Source organism: Amborella trichopoda, chromosome 12 (genome assembly GCF_054954075.1).
Source record: "Amborella trichopoda isolate Santa Cruz 75 chromosome 12, AtrichopodaSantaCruz75HAP2 v2.0, whole genome shotgun sequence".
NCBI lineage: Eukaryota > Viridiplantae > Streptophyta > Magnoliopsida > Amborellales > Amborellaceae > Amborella > Amborella trichopoda.
In genome coordinates, this window is record NC_142347.1 from 40,653,988 (window position 1) to 40,676,194 (window position 22,207).

At 33.5% G+C, this 22,207-nt stretch overlaps 1 protein-coding gene, 1 long non-coding RNA gene and 1 pseudogene across 2 annotated transcripts; 2 read left to right on the plus strand and 1 right to left on the minus strand.

Annotated features, from left to right (window-relative positions):
• The first annotated feature begins 2,028 nt into the window (after positions 1 to 2,028).
• LOC105421650 (cytosolic sulfotransferase 13 pseudogene) lies at positions 2,029 to 3,021 on the plus strand (annotated as a pseudogene).
• A 180-nt stretch (positions 3,022 to 3,201) lies between these two features.
• On the minus strand, positions 3,202 to 7,501 carry LOC148779590 (uncharacterized). The gene is made up of 2 exons (XR_016045857.1): positions 6,608 to 7,501; positions 3,202 to 3,721 (listed from the first exon to the last, which is right to left on the minus strand). It is a non-coding gene; the product is annotated as an uncharacterized LOC148779590 (long non-coding RNA).
• Positions 7,502 to 16,567: 9,066 nt separating this feature from the next.
• Positions 16,568 to 17,536, plus strand: LOC18446986 (cytosolic sulfotransferase 5). The gene has a single exon (XM_006857088.1). The coding sequence runs from the start codon at positions 16,568 to 16,570 to the stop codon at positions 17,534 to 17,536; it is 969 nt and encodes a 322-aa protein (XP_006857150.1).
• Positions 17,537 to 22,207: the final 4,671 nt, after the last annotated feature.

Consider the following 22,207-nt stretch of genomic DNA (forward strand, 5'->3'; position numbering starts at 1 on the left):
AAAAACTGTAAAGAAAAATGGAAAAAGTGCTAAAAGGGATATGCACATAATTATAGAAATTAGTGGAGATTTTCGTAACTGCAATAATTATATGGGATTACAGGTAAATTTATTTTTAATAATATAGAAAGTAAGAATGTATAGAAATAGAGAAGATATTACCACAAAAGGTCAAATTTGAAATAACATGTGAATTAAAATGATAAATTAAAAAAAAAAAAAAAAAAAAAACCAACTAGCGAGGTCCTTCTCCCTCCTTATATATTAAATAGTTATAAAAAACACATTTTATTTAAGGGTTGTGTTAGGCTACACCATAGATCTTTAATAGTGCTCAACATTTTTAGACATTTAGATACTCTTATCCTATAGTATATTAATTTTTTATTTAAGGGTATTTTAAGTAATTAATCAAAAGTAAATTAGAAATTTCTAATAGAAACAAAAGCATTTATTAACGATAATAGATAATGACATCCCCTATAGTGTGTTACATCACCTACGAGACTACGAGATGCATTACTTGTTTTTAACTACTAATAAAATGTCATTATATTTTTATAAAAATATCCATTCTATTCTTTTAAATGACTAAAAATGTCTCTACTTAAAAAAATTTGTATTACAATTTAAAAGTATTTGAGTGTCCAAAAAATTTAAATATTTAAAAAAGTCTACACCACTGTAGCCTAACAAAACCCTTTAATAAAAAATGTGGCAAGTAGATGCCCTTTACACTGTCAGTCGATCCCTATGACAACTTCATAGATGCAGGTCATCTCAATAAATTTTACATATATGTAAAATGGATGTGGATATAATCTCAAATAATGAATTTCACACGAGGGGTCACAGATAGTATTTTAATTTTATATTAGTTCTTTTATTATATTGAGCGCTCTCTCTCTCTATGGTGCGGTTTGTATAGAGCAGAGGCTCTAAGCAATCAAATTAGAGCCCACTTTCATATAGTGTTGAGAAATATGGTTTCAATATCGGAAAGTTTTGTGATAGCTTTATATCATATTTTTATATTTAATTATAAAATTTAAAGCTTCAAAACTAATGTAGATCAAGCAAATTTATGAAAACGTAAATAACTTAAAAATTGACAGTCCAAAACATCTTATGAGATGTACTATTTTCAAAACTTGAAATCCATTTTTTTCTCAAGCTCATGTATCGTAATGTTGAGATGATCAATTTGAAGATATTTGGACATCAAAACAATCTCTTCTAGTTATATTTTTGAGGTAGGCTCTAATTTGATTATTTAAAACCTACGCTCTATATCAACTTTTCCCTCTCTCTAACATGTACTTTTCTATTTTTAGTTAAAAAACCGATTTCATCTTAAAAGGAGTCATATCATGTGGATGCATGTGCAGTCTACTAGTACGATTTAAAATATGGAACTCTAGTATAGTCCTCGTGAAAATAAGCACACATATAACATCACATCACAATAAAATAGCCTGCTGCGACTAAATGCTATCCACAAGGGATAAGGATATTGAATCGTGCCTGAAATTGTAGTGGGAGACTCATATAAACAAAGGAAAGAGTGATTAAACATTCTCAAATGGAAAAAGTTTATATAACGTTGCAACATAATGTAGAGTTACATATGCACCTCAAAAATACATCGGAAAAGATAGTTTTAATGTTGAAAAACTTTTTGATTAATCATCTTGACAAAGAGATGTATCATCATGAAATATAAATTTTTTTTAAGTCTCACGAATAATGCATTTTACAACATATTATCTACACTGTCCATTTTCAAGATTTTCATATGTTTATAGATGTACTTGATTTTAACCATTTTTTAAATTTAAAATTTTATAATTAGATATAAAAATAGATTTTGAGATAATCCTAAAAACATTTTACATCAAAATTATATACCATGATAAAATTTGAAGGCGCACCGTATCCTCTATAGATACGGACGCATCAGTATGCCAACTGCACCCCTCTCTAACTGCTAGTTTCACCTTTCCCCGAGATATCCAATCGTCCCTGCCAATGGCTAAACTGTCCTATGGAACAAACATGTTTCAATGGAGAGGCTTCATGCTCAGCCCCCATCTCCACCAAGGAGCAATGGCTGCCGATAAACACTTCTCTGCGTGCTCTACGGACGTTTTTGTGGCCTCATACCCGAAATGTAGCACCACTTGGCTCAAGTCCCTTATCTTCCCCATCATCGATCAACATAACCTCAAGCAAGAAAAAAAGTCACCAAAACCTCTTCTTTCAACCTGCCGCATGACCTAATTCACATTCTAGAGCTCGATATATACTTGAAGGACCTCATTCCGAATATCACTAGCATCCCATCTCCTAGGCTCCTTAGGACTCACTTCCCTTACTGTTACGGTGGCTTGCCTGAATCTTTGAAACATTGTGGTTGCTAAATTGTTTATGTACGGAGGAATCCTAGGGACTTTATAGTCTCGTTTTGGCACTACATGAAAAAGTTTCCCTTATAAGGTTTTGAAAATTTGAGTTTTGAGGAGACATGTGAGAGATATTGCAAAGACGCTCTCACCATTGGGCCCTTTTTCGAGCATGTACTAGAATACTTGAAGGCGAGCAAGGAGATGCCCGAAAGGATTATGTTTCTTACCTATGTGGAAATGATCGCTGATACAAAAGACGTTGTGAAGGTGTGGCTGCTTTCTTTGGAAGGACAGTTGAGGAAGAGAAAGAGGTTAAGGAAATAGTGGAAATGTGCAGTTTGAAAAGCTTAGTAATTTGGAGGTGAACAAGAGTGAGGAGCAAACATCTAAAACAGGTTTTCCCAATAGCGTATTTTTTAGGAAGGGGGGTGGTGGGAGATTGGATGAACCATTTTACGCCTGAGTTGATCGAGCGGCTCGATCACATCACTCAGCAAAATCTCCAAGGGTCAGGATTTGAGTTTAGGTTCGATCACATCATTAGCATGTTGTGCTTATAAGCATCTTTGTTCTTATTTAATAAAGCAATTGCTATTGGCCCATCTAGCTTCCCCAGTTTTTCAGCTACTTCCCTCCTCTCTCTCATCTAAATTATTCCTCATCGAAACGTCAACTCATTCGGCTACATGTCGTTCAGCATTGACTCAAACCTAAGCTCAGGTTGGGTGGATTGGGGTTCTCTTGAAACCATGGTAAGGGAACTTTCTCGTAAAATGCCAAAAACGAAACTATGCTATTTTTAGGATTTTTAGTTACATATATAATTCAGCAACCCCAATGCCTCAAAGACAATTGCAAGCCACACTAAGGGAGGCGAGTGCTAAAAAGCCTAGGAGATAAGATGCTTGTGATGTCTGGAATCATATCCTTTGAGTATACCGCGAGCTCTAGATTATGAATTACGTCATGGAGGGTGGTGGAAAGAAGAGGGTTTGATGACTCTTTTTCTTAGATGAGGCTATATTTGATAGACGACGGAGAAAATGAGGTACTTGAGCCAAGCGGAGTCACAATTGGGGAATGAAGTGACAAATATCTTTGTAGAGTACAAGGAGAAGTGTTTACGGGCGACCATTATTGCTTGCAGGACACTGAGGTTGAGCCAGAAGCCTCTCCATTGATCCATGTTTGTAGCCTCTCCATGATCCATGTTTGTTCCATCAAGCCGTTTCGCCGTGGGCAGGGACGATAGGATAACCATTGGAGATTGTTTGACCTTGGGCATTACTCTTTCCTCTGTTTATAGGAGTCTCCCACTGCAATTTTAGGCACGCTATTCAATATCCTTCTCCCTGTTGATTAGCATTTACTAGCGCAGAGGGTACAGTGACTATGATGTTAGCAAATGCAATTTGCCGACTTGGCAATAATTATAGTGAGATCAGAAGGATGGTACAAAAACTATGGTGTTATCAAGTGCAACTATAATTATACTAGTAGACTGCACATGCTCTCTGCACATGATTAGAAACTTTTTAAATTAGGAAAATTATTTCATGCATTGAGGACCACATTTCTCCATTTGCGGCCCTCAAGATATAAAACATTTTGAATTTGATATTTTAAATTACACTAGCGAGTGCACATTCTCTCTGCACATGATTAGAAACTTTTTAAAATAAGGAAAATTATTTCATGCATAAGGGACTGCATTTCTACATTTGCAGTCCCTGAGGTATAAAATATTTATTTTAAAAATGAATACAAATCAGTGCTCTATCTAAAATAATTGAAACTAAAAATCCAAATATTTTTTCAATAAAATTATATTTTAAATTTCCAAAATTTATTTATGACAAACAAATGACCAACTCTCTTTCCCAGTGCGATAATTCCCCCATTTTTATTTGACAATATGTTACAATCTCTTTAATTCACTCTCAAATGGAACTCAATCTAACACGATAGTGACAATTTGTTGATGGAGAGAGAACTGGGAAGATGGCAAGTTTTTTTTAATCCTTAAATAGAGATGTATAAATTAGATATTTTTTAAAAACAACGTTTAGAAAATCGATTTGGCCAAGGTATTTGGGCCTTAGCCGAGGTGATTACTTGAGTGAGTCCGAGTAACTCGCTTTAGTCCAGGTCATTTTGTTTTAAAAGAAATTAAAGACAAAAAACTGTTATATATAGTATGAGCGCTACTTTTTATCATCAAGCAATAGATTGGCATGTTGGTTAGTACCCCTTGCGTAGACCTCTTTATAAGAGGTCATGAGCAATGTCACCAAATTCGCTTCCTTTGGCTGAAGAGGCCAAAGCCTTCGGATTTTAGGTCTAGGCCAAAGCAAAGCGAAGTCTGGTGTTGCCGCTTCGATCAAATTCAGGCCGATTAGGTCAGATTTGTGCCGCTTCGGGCTGCTTCGATCAGATTCGGGTATGCTTCAGGCCGATTCGGCCGAAGCAAAGAAATATGTATATAAAAGCATTTTTTATTTTTTTCATTATTTTTCTATTTTGATATATAAATATATAATTTATTTATATTAAATTTTAAAATAAGTATGAAGTTTTCTCCCAAATCTGGCAAAGGACTAAATTGCTTCATTTTTCTAACTAAACCGAAAAAGACTTCGAAGCGAATTTGTCAACATTATTCCTGAATTTTATTATAATGAGGGCTACAATTTTTTAAAACTCCAAAAAAAAATGACGTTTGTAAAAGTGGTGTAAAACTTTTTTTACTAGGGGTTCAAACCATGACAGGGTCGAACTTATGCATTACAATTAACCAAAAAGGCATTCTAGCTCATCTGTTTAGATCCAGGTATTAACATAGTTAAACTAAAAAACATTATGTATAACCTATTCAGCCGAGTCTCATAACGCTGGTAAAAGGGAATAAAGTGGAACAGGTTTCAATGAAGTTAGAGTTTTTGGAGTTTTTGAACTGAAACCAGGGGCTGAAATCAATCAACATTGTTGAAAAATTCATCAAATTGCATCGAGTTTCAGTGCAGGCATTAACAAAAGATATGGTCCAGACTCTAGAATCAAGGGGCCAGACTTCTATCGGTTGGGAGTTTGGCTGGAAAAAAACAACGATGATTTGAAGATTGTGAAACATGGGCCCAGCCTAGTTGCGTGACGCAGGTCCGGTTTCTGGTCCGAACCTATTGCAAGGGAAGTTTCAAGGGCGCAGAGGCGGTGGCCAGACAATTAGATGAGCCCCCAGAATTTGGTAGTGGTGAACAATGGGTAGTGAGTAATGTTTTCAAACTCGGCTCAGGCGTTGAACTCAATTGCAGCCTGACCCAAGTGACTCGGCCATGTCTAGTAAGTCCCAATTAAGTCCTGAAATTGAAAATCAAAAAAAAGTAAAATAAGTAATTGAAGTTATTAAAAATCTATAAAATTTTAAAAAAAAATACATAAAATGTGGATTATTGAAATTTTCATTTTTATATTGAAATATTTTAGAAAAAATAAAAACTTGGAGCATGCCATAGTAAACGTTACCAAATCATTATAAAATCATAAATCATATAAAAAATTTGCATATGAAGATTTATTAACAAAATTATTGACCCTTTAATAATTTTTAACAGGGTAAGTTGTCGCTTGAAGCTCACCTCAGCTGTAGGTTGAGGCCAAGTTACTAGGCAGAGTCCTCGAACACGGCAGCGAGTGAGAGGGTAGAGAAAAAGGAGGGACAATATCATAACAATTTGTCCCGACATTGGATTTACAGTAGGAATGGAGTGTGGGACAAGGGTCCCAGAAAATAAAGAAAAGTAAAAATTACGTATATATCTGTTATATTTGTCGTTATTTTAAAAAAAATTTTTAATTTTTGTTATTACATACAAATTCATTTTTCAAACTTCATAATATTTTTTTAAAAAAACACATAATTCATCTTCAAATTTTCAAAAACCAAAATAGTTAAGATTTTTGGTTTTTTAAAAACCAAAAAATAATAATTTTCGAATTTTGAGAAACCAAATTTATATGTTTTTTTATTTTTCACCGACATAAAGTTTTCGCTTCCAGAAATCCTCTCTCCCTCCCTGTCACTCTGCAACGCGCTCCTCGCATTATTACTTGCAAGGGAAGAGAACAGGATTCAAAGCCGTGACTTCGATCTGTCCCTCTACACCATTATTGGACTTTTGGACTAAAGAGAAGAAGATTTATACCTGTCGCTCAACCTCCTCTCTCTTCATCCGCACTCCATCTTCCTTCCTCCTATCATTACCCACAGAGAAGGTAAAAAAAAACCACCCCCTCTATCTTCATCAGCAATCCCTCTTCTTCCTATCATTACCCACAGAGAAGAAGGTACAAAAAAACCCAGATTCTAAAGAAAGAAAAAACACAAAAATAGATCATTCTACCCTTGAACCAGAAGCACCAGCACATGCTCCACCCCCTACACAAGCGCTCCTTCCTCCCTGCCACGCCACCCATTCGTCTTCTCTGCCTCTGCTAGCCCCACCCTTTCTCTGGTACTTTTGGTCATGGACATTGAGAAATGGTGAACCCTTATTTTCTTTTTTGGTGATAGAAAACCCTGGTTCTCTGGCCATGGAAATTGAAGAAGAAAGAGTCCATGAAATTGGGGAGGTCATGTATTTGCTAGGTCTCTGAATCTCTGATCATGAAAATTTTAGAAAGAATGCATCAAAGATGAAGCTTCTAAAGTTGCAGAGATTAATGAAGAGGGGAACATCCAAATTCACAGAAATTTCTAGTTCTTTTAAAGCCCTAGATCTCAGATCATGAAAATCAGAAAAAAAAAAAAAAAAAGATATAAAACTTTCAAAGTTGTTGAAATCTCTGGTTATCTGATCATCGAAATCGAAGTGTCCATTAAATTTTTTTTACTGGTTTCGATCATCGAAATGAAAAAACGGGCTTTTTTAGAGAATTTTCTTTAAAGAATGTTCTTTCACTCTAATGGCCCTACACGCTGCTCTGTTGCATAGATTCACTACTTTCTCTCTCCAGCTTTCTCTCTCAGACACCCAGTCATATACCGAGTGATCCTTATTCCAATCAAAGAGATAACAATTCGGGTATACAAAAACCAAATTTAGTTGAGTTTTGGTTTTTGAAAAACCAAAAATAACAAATTTTTTTTTTTTTTTAAAAAAATATTATGAAGTTAAAAAAATGGAAATAAACGTAATAACTAAAATTAAAATATATTTTTATAATAACGGCAAATATAATGGATACATATATAATTTTCCCTGACAAAAAATAAAAAAGAAAACCACCCAAGTTCAACCGTACTCCTTAAAAAAATAACTTGATATTGGATGCCTTTTTTCATTTGAGGGGAAGTTGTCGATCGCAAGGTTGAGTTGGTTACATCCCCAAGGTTTGGGATCCTGAAATAATGTTAACAAGGTTTTGCCTTAAGAAGCATACGTTTCACTCTTGCAGAGGCATTAATATTTTCAATAATTTTTTTTTTTAATTATAAGAATTCTGAATATTATTATTAAATCACTGGATCTATTACAATGAAAGAGTTAAAACAAGAGGATTGAGATAACCAATGAAGCAAGAGACACTCCTTTTTTCGTTAAGTCATCCGCAATTAGATTCACTTCTCTGTAAACATGATTGAAAGTAATATTGCTGCATGAGGATAGGTCCAAAATTTTTAGCAATAAGGATCAAAGCCGTCAAAGAGATCTAGAGACACAATTGCACGAGATCTAGAGACACAATTGCACTAATCGATAACATTATCAAAATCCCCTTTTATGATCAAAATATTTCCCAAATTCCCACCTTTCAAATCATTAAACCTTTCAAAAACACTGTCATTTCCAAATAATTGATAGTGGCCTCTCCACATGGGGCAGCGTAGCAAAGAATAACATTTCCACCACTATCCCTCCATACACCACCCACCCCTGCTTTCCCTGGACTACCGAAAGATGATCAATCAAAATTAAGTTTAAGGCATCCCAATGGTAGCGGATTCCAAACACATCTTGGTCTCACCTTAATGTATTTCAAAGTCGTCAAATGGGCCATGTCATACTCAACATCAAGCCTAAAAACTCCCCACCCTTCCTTTGTAACTCGAAACCAACTCGAAGTTTGAAACATAATTTTATTTTTAATTATGCCAAATCCCCTAACACACCATCAAAATCCTTCAATTTCTTTCTAACCATAACTCCCATAAAAAAGCACCTCTAAATATATCTCATAGCATTCTTCCAATCTCGGGAACCCCACACAATTTCAACTGTGATGGGAAAGATATCCCTCATTATTTTTTGTATCGCCCGTGACCACAATAGTTGAGTATAGGTATAATGCAAAAAAAGATGATCGGCATTTTCCTAATTATTTTTCCAAAATAAACACACATTAACAATGATCTTTTTTCTTTTTGGAAGATTATCAATCGTCAAGATTTTGTTTTGGGCCAACACCCAAATAAAAACCCACCCCTTATGAGGGATTATCCACTTCTATACCTCTAAGTAAAGGCTGATTCCACCGTACGGGTTCATGGAACAACTGATAAGCAAATTTTATCGGAAAACCACCATGTCTCAAGTTCCCAAATTGCTCCAGCATTTGCATGATTTGAAATATGAATTCTTTCGAAGGAATTTAATAAATCCAAATACTACTTCGTGTGTAGGTGCAATTAATATTCCAAACCACAGATCTCCCATTTGAAACTCTCACCTCACTAACATTTGCCACAGGCTGAGCACTTCTAAGGAAAGGATCGTATAAAGGCACTGTAGCGGAAAATCAAAAACCCATTTAGAATGCCAAAACAATTTTGCATCCCCTCCGCTAATAGCCCGTCTAGAATGTCCAAAAACAAATGCTCTCATTGATGTAATATGGAAGGATTGACCTCCTCCTTGCCCTCAAGCAACGATGCTGTAACAAGGATCAACACCATGTTTTGACTCAAAACACTTCTTTCCAAAGCCCGCTATCGTTTTGTATAGCCTGCCAATACCATTTACCAATCAAAGTTTGGTTTATAAATTTCAGTTTTCAGATACCCAAACCTTTTCATTTTTTGGTGTACGAACTCTTTTCCAACTAGCAAGATGAAGCTTCTTTACCTCATTATCCGATCCCCATAAAAAGTTTCTCATCAATTTTTTCAAATACTTAACAATATTTGTTGACATATAAAATACAGACATTTAGTAGATCGGAAGATTACATAATGAAAACTTTATCAATGTCACTCTCCCGCTTAAAGATAAACATTTGGCCTTCCAAATATTAAGCTTCACATTTGCATGTTTCACTACGGGATCCCAAACCGCCTTAAGCAATCTATCATCTGATAGCGGCATACCCAATTAACTGATTGGAAGGTATTCGACTTTACAATGCCTTACCTTGGGCAAATAATTGACCACCACATATTGACAACAAACCTCAATGACTGAAGTCTTGACAAAATTGACCTTAAGTCCCAAAGAAAATTCACAACACTAGAGAAATCTTATAATATTAAGAATTTGTTCAAAATCTACCCCACATTTTCAGTAAATTTCTTCATGAAAAGTCTCTAGGAAGTGGCTGCCCATTTCTACGCCATCTTTAATGGAAATGCCAAACAAGATATATAACAATAAAATTATTTATTTTTACTATAATAAAGTCACAATAATTATCAACCATTATATGTAAAATCAGGTGACTACAAGTACATCACTGACTATGAACAAAGTCTAAAATAAAATTTTTCAAACTATGTGATACAATTTAAGCTGTCAATTTCACATCCAATAGCTAAGAGTAATTGTGACTTCTTTGTATCAAAAGTGAATGGTCTTATGATATACAATCCCAATGCCAAAAGTTATGTTGAGGGTATTTTTAGAATCTAAGATTGTATAGACATATATTGCACCTTGTGATCATTTCTAAAAAGATAAAAATAAAAAATAAGATTCCAAAAATGGTGGAAAGCAATATTCTTAGGACTTGGATCATTTAGAAGGACCCATAACCAACTGATCATGCCCCGAAACCCCGCAGATCCCTCTTATGCCAGATAAAAAAAAGTTGGAATTGGCATATGAGAAATTGCAAATCCACTGATATTGTTGGACTAAGCAAAGTTCATATATATATATATAGAGCAAAGATGATATTAGCCCACCAGTTCATATGAACATATGGGCCTAACGTCCCAAATTGAATTTAGGCCGATCTGACGATCACGGATGTCTGGTACTGGTTGAATTTTTTCTTTTCTACACATCCAAATCACTTGAAATTTTAGGCGTGCGTTCATAAAAAATAAGTGAATCTTCAAAAAATATCAAAAAAATATTTTACACAAAATAAATTGTCCAAAATACCTCTAAAACGCTTTGGGGGGTATTTTGGTCATTGTTTTTTAGGATAATTTTGTTTTTTGTATTTCTATTAGGTACGTCTTGATGAGAAGAATGCACACTTAAAATTTCAAGTGATTTGGATCCATAGAAAAAAAAAAATTCAAGCACTACTGGACATCTGTGATCGTCAGATCAGCTCATATTGAATCTGGGGCGTTGGGCTCATATGTTCATATAAGCTAGTGGGCTAATCCCACACACACACACACACACACACACACATACACACACACACACACACACACATATATATATATATATATATATATATATATATATATATATATATATATATATATATATATATATATATATATATATTATGTGGGAAATGACCTTGTGAGGCCCTCCCATATCCCTATGTTTAGGATCCCAAACAATCACTATTAAATTTGGTACAGATCTTCATAAAAGTCAAGTCTCATGCCATGTGATAACTTTTTTAGATATCTGTACCAAATTTAATGATGTTCCTTTGGAGTCTTACATACATGGGTGTGAGAGTATCTTATAGGATCATTACACACACACACACATATATATGAAAATGTTTACAAATAGACCATTTACTTTTAATACAAGGAGGTCACAACTATTATTGTCAATCAAATTTAAGATCAAATATGGAAGCTATTGCACAACGCATATAGGCGAAATCTGCAGTCCGTCACGGATATGACATGTTCATGGAGGGATTTATTTCACACAAATTTGACGCAAAAATATATAGGCACCACTATGGCTCCCGTAGGTCCGTGGAAGTTTTTAGGCAAAACCGACAAAACCGTCATTGACATAGTATGTCTGTGACGGGGACGAAACACTAGCAATTCACCTATATTCATTTTTAAGACTTCTCTCTCTCTCTCTCTCTCTCTCTCTCTCTCTGAGGTCAACCTGCTTGTTTCTAGCTATAGTAAATGCCCAATGGTCAGGATTGAATATGAGACAATCCAATGGTCACAATTATATTTTGTATATAAACTTTAATTATTAAAAAATTCAATTTACTTGAAATTTTGGGAATCTAAAAAGTAATTTCCCTATAGGCGTTTTTAAGACTCTCTCTCTTAAGTCAACCTGCTTGCGACAACTACAGTAAATGAGCAATGGTCCGGATTGAATATGAGAAGATCCAATGGTCAAGATTACATTTTATATATAAACTTTAATTGTTTAAAAATTCAGTTTACTTGAAATTTTGGGCTTCTAAAAATGAATGGACAAACCAATTGTTTGTAAAAATGAAACCGGGCGGTTCCAACTTTTTTTTTGCTAAAACTAAAATCCGGCTTTCTTCTTGCACACAGGCTGCTTGATCTTTTTTCACACGTAGGCTTTCTTCTTGAAAGCAGACTGCTTGATATTTTTTCTACCATTCTTTCTTTTCTACTATTTGGACATGGAAATGACAACCAATATCAACCTCCAGCGTGTATTACGCTTCACGGGCCTTGCCAACATCAAATTTAACAAGATCGTTGGGTTCTTTTCTACCATTCTTTCTTTTCATATCACTTCGATGTGGAATATATTCCACATCTTGTGAGTTGAAACAAGGGTGGTAAATATTATTAGCTTGGGATAAATTGTAGTGAGATGGTATATGCGCTATAGTGTGGTGTATGCTCGTCATGAATAAAAAAGTTATATGTCCGATTGTGGCAATTAAATTTGATGATAAAAAAAAAAAAAATATTTAAAATAATAATTAGGAGCCCATCACCTTTATCTTTCACCAAAAAAATTTAAATTTACTTATAAAAAAAACATAAAAACTCTATTAACCTATTATATCATGAGATTATTTTATTATATGAGTAATAATTAATTAATTAGTTAACTAAGATTAAAAAATTAGTACTAGCTCATAGGATAATAAAAAAATAAATAATAATGGTATTTCTAGTCTATTGGATATTAAAAAAAAAGAAGTTTTGATGATAGTTTAAGAGAGAAAAATAACACCAACTTATACCACTTTAAAATTTATTTCAACTTGCTTTATCAATTATGCCACATTGCAAATATAAATTTTTTAATTTATTAATAACCAAATATTTTGTATTATTTATTAATTTATTTATATTATAAATTTTATAAAATATTATTTTTTCCTATAATTGTAAATAAGATTTTTAAATTAGAGGATATACATGACATTTTATATTTTTATTTGTATAGTAAAATAATTATAAAATATAAAGTTATAAACTATCAAACTTAATTTCCATATATATTATTATAGTTAGTTAAGTTGTAATAATTTTAGATAAGTAAACCAAATTAATAAATGTTTGATACTTTGATGTGATACTAATTTATGTGAGAAATTAATTTTTCTAATATTCTAATATGGAAGTGTTTGTAGCTAGTTACCTCACATTGCAAGTATGAATTTATTTATTTACTTTTTAATTTTATTAAAATGTTATTGTAAATTTATATTTCTAAATTCTATATTTCTATCCAAACTAATTGTTTAGATTTATTTATTTGTGAGATACCCTTGTTTTTTGAATCACGTTTATTATAATATTGTAATTAATAATTATACTAATTACAAAGATAACTAAGTCTTATATTTTATTTATTAATTTATTTATTTTAATTATACAAACATCCAAAGAGAAAAAGAACGTCTCAATAATTACCTATTTTTACATAGTAATGAAAATATATAATGCACCAATCCTAAATTATTTTACAAATTAAAATAATATGAATTTTAGAGATTTATAGTGATTTTTTAAAGATTTTTTGAGACAAGAATTACCGATTATGCCCAATTCCCGATCCGAAACTCCGATTCACTTGTCCGGATGGGTTTTTAGGGTGCTCGATCCAGGGCACCGATCCGTTTTTTAAACCACTGGATAAACCTAATAAATGTATGTAACAAATAATTCTTAAAAAAATAAATTGATCAAAATACCTTTGAAAGTTACATGAATATTTTGATCAATTTAGGATTTACAAATGAATTTTTAAATATTTTTATTAGGTGTGCATTGATGAGAGGAGTGCACACTCCAAATTTCAAGTGATTTTGATTTATATAAAACAAATTAAAATTCAAATACAAAATACAATTGTAACATCTGATCGACTCAGATTTAATTTGAGCAATTAGACTTACACTAAACAATCAGTGGGCTAACATGTGTTTTTTTTGAAAAATTTATTTAGAGCCGAGGCTCTAAACAATCAAATTGAGCGCACCTCAAAAATTTCACTTGAATAGGTTGCTATGATGCCCAAATATCCTCAAATTGATCATCTTGATATCAAGAAGCGTGGACATGAGAAAAAAGTTAATGCATCTTGTAATGCATTTCATGGATTCGCTCAATCTACACTATTTTTTGAGCTTAAAATTTATATTGAAACCACATTTCTCAATACTATTTGATGAGCCTCGGCTCTATACAAAACCGCACCTATATAAATCCAAGGGAAAATTACAAAAAACACCTTAAAATGAATTATTTATGCAACTTACCCACATCCCAATCTTTTCTCTCACTTTTTTCCCCAAAACAACATTGCCTCGCAAAAACCCCCCAAGGTAAAAAGTTGTTATTTTTTGGACGGAAATGCTCTTCCCATACAAATCAAATAAATTTGCAGGTCCCAAGTAGCGCAGTGCTGGAGTGCAGTATACTACTGCCAGAAGGGAATGTCAAGAACACAATGCTGAAGTGAGTCTTTGCACTGTCGGAGCGTTGCGGCTCCAGAGGCAGTACTGCCGGAGCGCATCATTGTACTGCTGGTGTGCGTTGTTTTCATTGCTGGAGCGTGATATTCCATTGCTGGAGCGTTGTGGCTCCCGAACCTGCATTGCTGAAGCGGACTACCGGAGCACCTGCTTGTACTGTCGGATCTTCTCATAATGTCAGAACGCTTGTCTATATTGTTGGAGGGAGGTCCTCTACTGTCGGAGCATAGTGTGAAACTGGTGTGGGTAAATAAAAAAGTGGAAAATAGGAGAGACAAGGCCGGGTGAAAACAAACAAGGGTAGTTTAGTCTTATTTCATGCTACTTTTGGGTTGGGGGTTATTTACGAGGAAAGGTTGTTTGGGGAAAAAAACGTAAGAGAAAAGATTGAGGTGGGGGTAAGTTGCATAGATAGTCTATTTTAGGGTGGTTTTTGTAATTTTTCTTACTTTCAATTCACTTGAATTTTAATTGTACTTTTCGCTTTCAGGAGATTCTAACAGAAAACTTGTGCCACATTGCTCTTTGAAAACTTCAAATTGTCAAATTGCTACATTAATTAAAGGAAAAAGTTTATATAAGGATACAACCTTGTAATCTAGAACTACGGATGCACCTCAAAAATCTATGGGAAAAGGTAGTTTTAATGTTGAAAAACCCTTGGATTGACCATCTTGACATTGAGATGTATGACCATGAAAAATAAAAAGATTTTAAGCCTAAAAAATAGTGCATTTTACAACATATTATCTACACCGTCCATTTTCAAGATTTTTATATGTTTACAGATCTACTTGATTTTAAGAATATTCTACATCAAAATTATATACCATCATAAAATTTGAAGGTCCACCTTACCTCTCCTGCTACGGATGCATCCGTATGCAAACTGCACCCTTAATTAAAAATTGCACACAAGTGGCACCTCACGTTCCAATTTCACATGTATAAATATTGTTTACGATGACTTCTTATGAATGCTTTGAGAATAGGAAAAAGTTTTGGTAGCTCGCGAGTCCACCATCACTGCATGATCCAGCGGCCAAAGGATATGTTTATTACTTATGGGGATCCTTGTGTCTGGAAATTTTTTATCATATTTCTCATGCCTATAATTAAATATTAAAAAATAATAATAATAATTTAGACAAAAATATTCCAAATGAGCACCCTCTCGAAGACTACCCTAAGATCCTTTTTCATTGGGAGAATGATCAAATACAAGGTTTTAAGAGCTTCCAAAGCGTAATTGTTTCTTTTCAAATCATTTATATATTAAAGCAAAGATGATCAGAAAAGTTTTGGATGACAGAAAATAACCGCCCTATACGTCTTGGATGCTGGACCATTTGCAGAAACTGGTTTCAAGCGACCACCTAATACTCACCCTTCCCCAAGAAAACCCTTTGTAATGTCGCATTTATTGCAACGAACACTTCATGCATGTTACTATTATTTTTAATCTCAATCCATTTCGTTCCACATGGCTTCTATGTGCACATTAATCATGCATTAACGTAACAGAAACATTGTTACCTCCAAATGAAAAGAAAAGCTCCAAAACTTATTTCCTTCAAATCAAGAAAGAAGTTGTCAGGGATTTTCACTTTTGAAGGTCCCCTGGTAGGTTTTTCTGGTGAAGTGGTAATCAAATCCACAATTTATACGCATCACCACCAAAACCCTATGAAAGTAAATATGAAACTATACATGGAGGTTATAATTTTGTGGTTCACCTCTTATGACTGAAAGTCCAGTGGTAGGAGTCGAACTTGAGATGCAGTGTTGCTGATGTTCACCTCTCAATGGCACTTCTAAAAGTATTCTTCGTTGGTATTCTGGTATTCGGCTCGGAGGTAGATCATATTAGTTTGAGCACGGCTTAATGGTAGGTGTATCAATTTGGGTGAGGTAAATCAAAGGCTCCAACTCTTGAAATTCGTCCCAGAAATTCCAAAAAAGCTCACTCTAGCGTATTTGTTTTCCCTTAAGAGCATAATGATTTGCCTGTCTCCATCCCTTCGTAGATGGCCATCTCCGGCTTGTCCCAAGTTCTGCCCACCACCAAACATTTAAGTGGTACAGTCATGTATCAATGGCAAGGCTGTTGGTATCCGTCGGATCATCTCAAGGCCGCAATGGATGTCTCCAAACATTTCATGGCTCATCCCGACAATACTCTCTTGGCCTCAGCCTCCAAAACAGGCACCACTTGCCTCTCAGTCCTCTTCTCCATAACAAGCCGCGGCCTCATCTCAAAAGAAGAGGCACAGAAGCTTATCCTATCAACCCATCCTCATAAACTCATTCCACATCTTGCAATTGAATACAAGAAGGCCATAAAGCTTCCACTTTCTAGGCTTTTTAGCACGCATATACCTTATAGCACCTTGCCTGATCCTTTGAAGGACTCTTGTTCTCAAATTATTTATATCAGTCGCAACCCGAGATATACATTTGTTCCGCTTTGGGAATTTGCTCAGCAGATGCAGAGAGGAAACTCAGAGCCATTGACATTTGAGGATGCATTTGAGCAATTTTGTGAGGGTAACACCAACTGTGGGCCCTTCTTGGAGCATGTCTTAGAGTATTACAAAGCAAGCCAAGAGAGACCACAAAACATTTTATTTCTCACTTATGAAGAGATGAAGGCTGATACCAAGGGTGGGGTGAAGAGGATGGCTCAGTTCTTGGGTCGATCCATTGAGAGGGAGGAGGAGGGTGAGGAGACAGTGGAAATGTGCAGTTTTGAGAGGGTGAGTAATTTGGACGTTAACAGAAGTAAGGAGAAGTCACCTTGGGGCTCTTTACCTTACAACTCATTTTTCAGAAAGGGTGTGGTGGGAGATTGGGTGAACCATTTCACGCCCGCGATGACTGAGCGGCTCGATCGGATCACTCAAGAGAAGAACCATGGTCCGGACTACAATTTAGATTCGAATAGAATTGAGGCCAATGTCTCTAGGAATGGGCTGGTCAGGGTGGCGGGGCGCTAAAACTTGATGTCTGTTTCATTTTTATCACGGTTACATGAACCCTTCTATTTCGGAAAAAGAAGAAGAGGGCAAGGTCTCTATTTCGTACCCTACAATTTTGGTATGGTTTATGTATCTTTGCCGATCTCCATTACTAGGGAGTGTGCTATGTTATTTTGCTTTATTTAGAGAGCTTTTAAATGTAAAGGCAATTTCTTTTCTTTAATTGTCAAGGTGTTTATTTAAGGGCAAGCTTGCTATGCTTCCCCTTAAGCATAAAACTTATTTACTTCCGTTTATCCAACCGTCCATTCTGAATGGAGGGCTAAGATTGCCCCAATCACAATGACATGTCTCTACATTATTTTATTTTTAATTTTTTTCTATAAACTATTTTGATGCCAAATTTTGGATGTCCAATCTTCTATTAAACTCGCACTAGCGAAAAATATATAAAAAAAATATTTTCAATAAAAAAAAAGACCAAAATACCCCTTTAAGCTTCAAGGGGTATTTTGGTCATTATATTTTATCAAAAAATTATTTTTAATATTTTTTATAGGTGCACCCCAATGAGAAGATGGCACGTACCAAAATTCAAATTCACACAATTTGTATATAAAAAAAAAAACTAAAAATAAAATACTTTGAGATATCAGATCTAAGATCAAACGGTGAGTGCTCTCTTGATCAAAATTGGACGGCTGGATGGTAGGGGGAAGATAGTTCTTCTATGTTGTAGGGGAAGTATGGAAACCTTTCCCTTTATTTAATGGGTGTGGTTTCTATGCGGTTGCAACCGTAAACAATACCACTAAAGCGCACCTTCAAATTTTATCATAATATATAATTTTCATGTAAAATGTTCTCGAGATTATCTCAAAATCTATTTTTATATCTAATTATTAAATTTAAATATAATTAAAATCAAGTAAATCTATAAATATATGAAAATCTTGAAAATGGACGGTGTAGATAATATGTTGTAAGATGTACTATTTATGAGATTCAACATGTTTTTAATTTTCATTGTCATACATCTCGATGTCAAGATGATCAATCACAGGGTTTTTCAACATTAAAACAATCTTTTCCAATAGATTTTTGAGATGCATATGTAGTTCTACATTATAAGGTTGCAACGTTATATAATTGGTAAAAGAAAAAAAAAATTTGCAGCCTTATATAAACTTTTCTTTATTTAATAATATAAATACAAAGTACATGGATCAATGAGTCATTAGAACCTGAAACTATTACATTTTCGGATATCGAAAAGTTCAATTGTTGTCGGTTGGTGTAAATGCAAATTTCGGATCTTAAAAATCCAAAAAGGACAATTCTATCATTTTTTTAAAATACTGACAAAATGTTGTAACAGCATATAAAAAAACGGGTAGAGTAGAAATAACAAAAACATTTAGGTGATATTATAATATTGTTCAAAATTAGGGATATATGTAAAATGGGTAGATTATATAGGATTTTGTTAGGGTACATATACATGTGATGGCAATAGCATATAAAAATAGAGTAGTAACAACATAAAATTTTAGGTGTTAAAATAATATCGTTCAAAATAAGGGATATATATATATATATATATATATATATATATATATATATATATATATATACTCCAAATTTTGCTCCCCCATTTTTTCTAGCCTCATAATCAATCTTACAAAAAACAAAATTCAATTTGTACCCTAGATATGGTCAAAATTAGTACCATCCAACAATGAATCTTGACCGTCCATTTGGTCAATTTCAAGATCTAGGCCTTGACAATTCAAATTCACTTTTTTTTTTTTAGCATTGTTAATCTAATGATGATAACACTATATAAAAATTTTGGGAATAGAAAAGTCCTTATGAGACCTATATCTAACCATCTCACTAAAATAGATGGCTTATGTTAATTGAGCTAGAAAAACACTTTCTACGCCTTTTTTTAAAAATTTTCTTCTTTTGTGATTGTTCTTTAGAGTTAAAAGAATGTAAATTTAAAAATTTGTATCAAACAAATGTTCTTCTCATAAAGTTACACCAAATAAAAATATAAAAAAAATAATTCGTAAAACACTAGTTGGTCAAAGTACCCCCAAAACGTTTGGGGATATTTTGATCAATTTATGTTTTGCAAATTATTTTTTATATTTTTATTAGATTCTTCTATTTTTGAATAATAGATGCTGAAAATTTCAAGTAATTTGGATTTGTAAGAAAAAAAATAAATGAAAATTCAAATACGCAATGAAGTCATGACCATTGGATTAGACCCATATTCGATCTAGGCTGGTGGCTGACACTGTAGCTAGGCTGGTGGCTGACACTGTAGCTGTCAGCCCATGGGCTGATAGGATCATTTCTGATATATATATATATATATATATATATATATATAGCAATGATCCAATGCAACAATTGTATCATAGTATAATGCAACGACACTTATAGACAACTATGTTTGTGATATTTTCCCAAATTTTACACACACTCTGTCTTCATCTCAATAATCAATCCCCTCCCAAAAAAAAAAAGTTATATTTGAATCCTAGATATGGTCAAAATGAGTCCTTTCCAAAAACGAATCAAGACCATTTATTTTGTGAATTCAAGATCTTAGCCTTTATAAACTAAAAATCATTTTTTTTATTTTTTAACATTGTTCATCTAATAATAATAAAGTCATCCAAACAAATTGGAAATGAAAAAATCCTTCTAACGCCTAGATCTAAGCATCTCACCAAAATGAATGGCCTATGTTAATTGGGCCAAAAATATACTTTCTAAGTTGTGTTTTCAATTTTTTATTTTTTTGTGATTATTCATTAGAATGAAAAGAGTCTATATTTCCAAAATTTAATCAAACAAATGGCCATGAGATGGTTTTTTAGGATTGTTGCATTATATTACTATACAACGGTTGCAAGAAATCATTGCCCATATATATACATGGGCAATGATTTCATGCAACCGTTGTATCGTAATATAGTGCAACAATCCTAAAAAACCATCTCATGGCCATTTGTTTGATCAAATTTTTGAAATATACACTCTTTTCATTCTAATGAGCAATCACAAAAAAATAAAAAATTAAAAACACAACTTAGAAAATATTTTTTTGGCCCAATTAACATAGGCCATTCATTTTGGTGAGATGCTTAGATCTAGGCGTTAGAAGAATTTTTTCATTTCCAATTTTTTTGGATGACTTTATTATCATTAGATGAATAATATTAAAAAAAAAAAAAAAATTTTGAGTCTATAAAGGCTAAGATCTTGAAATTCATAAAATAAATGGTGTAGATTCGTTTTTAGAGGGACTCATTTTGAACATATCTAGAGTTCAATTTGAACTTTTTTTGTTTAGGGGATTGATTAATGAGATGAAGAAAGTGTGTATGTAAAATTTGGGATCATACAAATACCACAAATATGGTTTTCTAGAAGTGTCATTTCATTATACCATACTATATATATATATATATATATATATATATATATATATATATATATATATATATACATATATATATATATATGAATAGTTTTTCCAACTCCTATAGACAAAAATGAACAATGATTTCGCCTACTCTCATCACCGTCCAATGTTCATCGCACGGTCACGATTGTCCGGTAGTGTTGTTTTTTTTTCTACAAATCAGAATGATTTGAAATTTGGAGCGTGTGTACATCTTAGTGAGACGTACCTAATTAAAATATATAAAAAATAATTCACAAAAAAGACCAAAATATCCCTAAAACGTTTCGGAGGTATATTGGTCAATTTATTTCATGTAAAATGTTTTTTTTTTTTTGATATTTTTCATAGATTCTCTTACTTTTGATGAATACATGCTCTAAATTTCAAATCATTCGGAATTGTAGAAAAAAAAATGAAAAATAAAGTACTACTGGATAATCGTATCCGTACGATGAACTTTGGACCGTGATGAGATAAGGCGAAATCACTGTTCATTTTCGCCTATAGACGTTTTGTAGTATCTTCTATATATATATTATTCAAGTCCTATTTTCTGAATAGTAATCCTATTAAGTCTTAAAACGTTACCCAATTGAGTGGTGGATAGCTATGGTTCGGGCCCTCTTTGTCATTTGGGTCCCAGTCCAGCTGTCCATTGTGTCCACCATTCTTTTCTTTCATTTTATCTCTCGTCCTTTTTTGTTTTTGCTCTTTTATGTAGTTACACCGCATGGAGGAAAGACTTGTCCCTCTAAAACGAGACTGTAGTGTCTTTATCATTTTCAAGTTTGAAGCCAACGTATGGACCAAAAGTGGACATGTGTAGGCGTTTGCGTATGCGTCTCTTTATAAATGGGATGTACCAGTTTTTTGTTTTTTTTTTTTTTTTGGGGTGAATCACTGGGGGTGAGAGCCCCTACCTTAGGTAGGAATTGAGGTTAGTACGTATTGTTGTAAATCGCCAAGCAGACCAATTAAATCGAGGCTGTTTTCATAAATAGCTTATTAAGCCCTGGCTCTAATGCATATTTTAATTATTTTAGAGTAGATTCTTCCTAAAAAATTTCAGTAGGAGATCATGGGGAATTAAGAGTTATGGACTCATCATTGAGAGGTTCCAGTTCTGAACCTGTAAAATCCTGAAATTGTACATTGAGTTATGTGAATATTTCCATCAATCAAATAATTTTATTTCTGAGTAA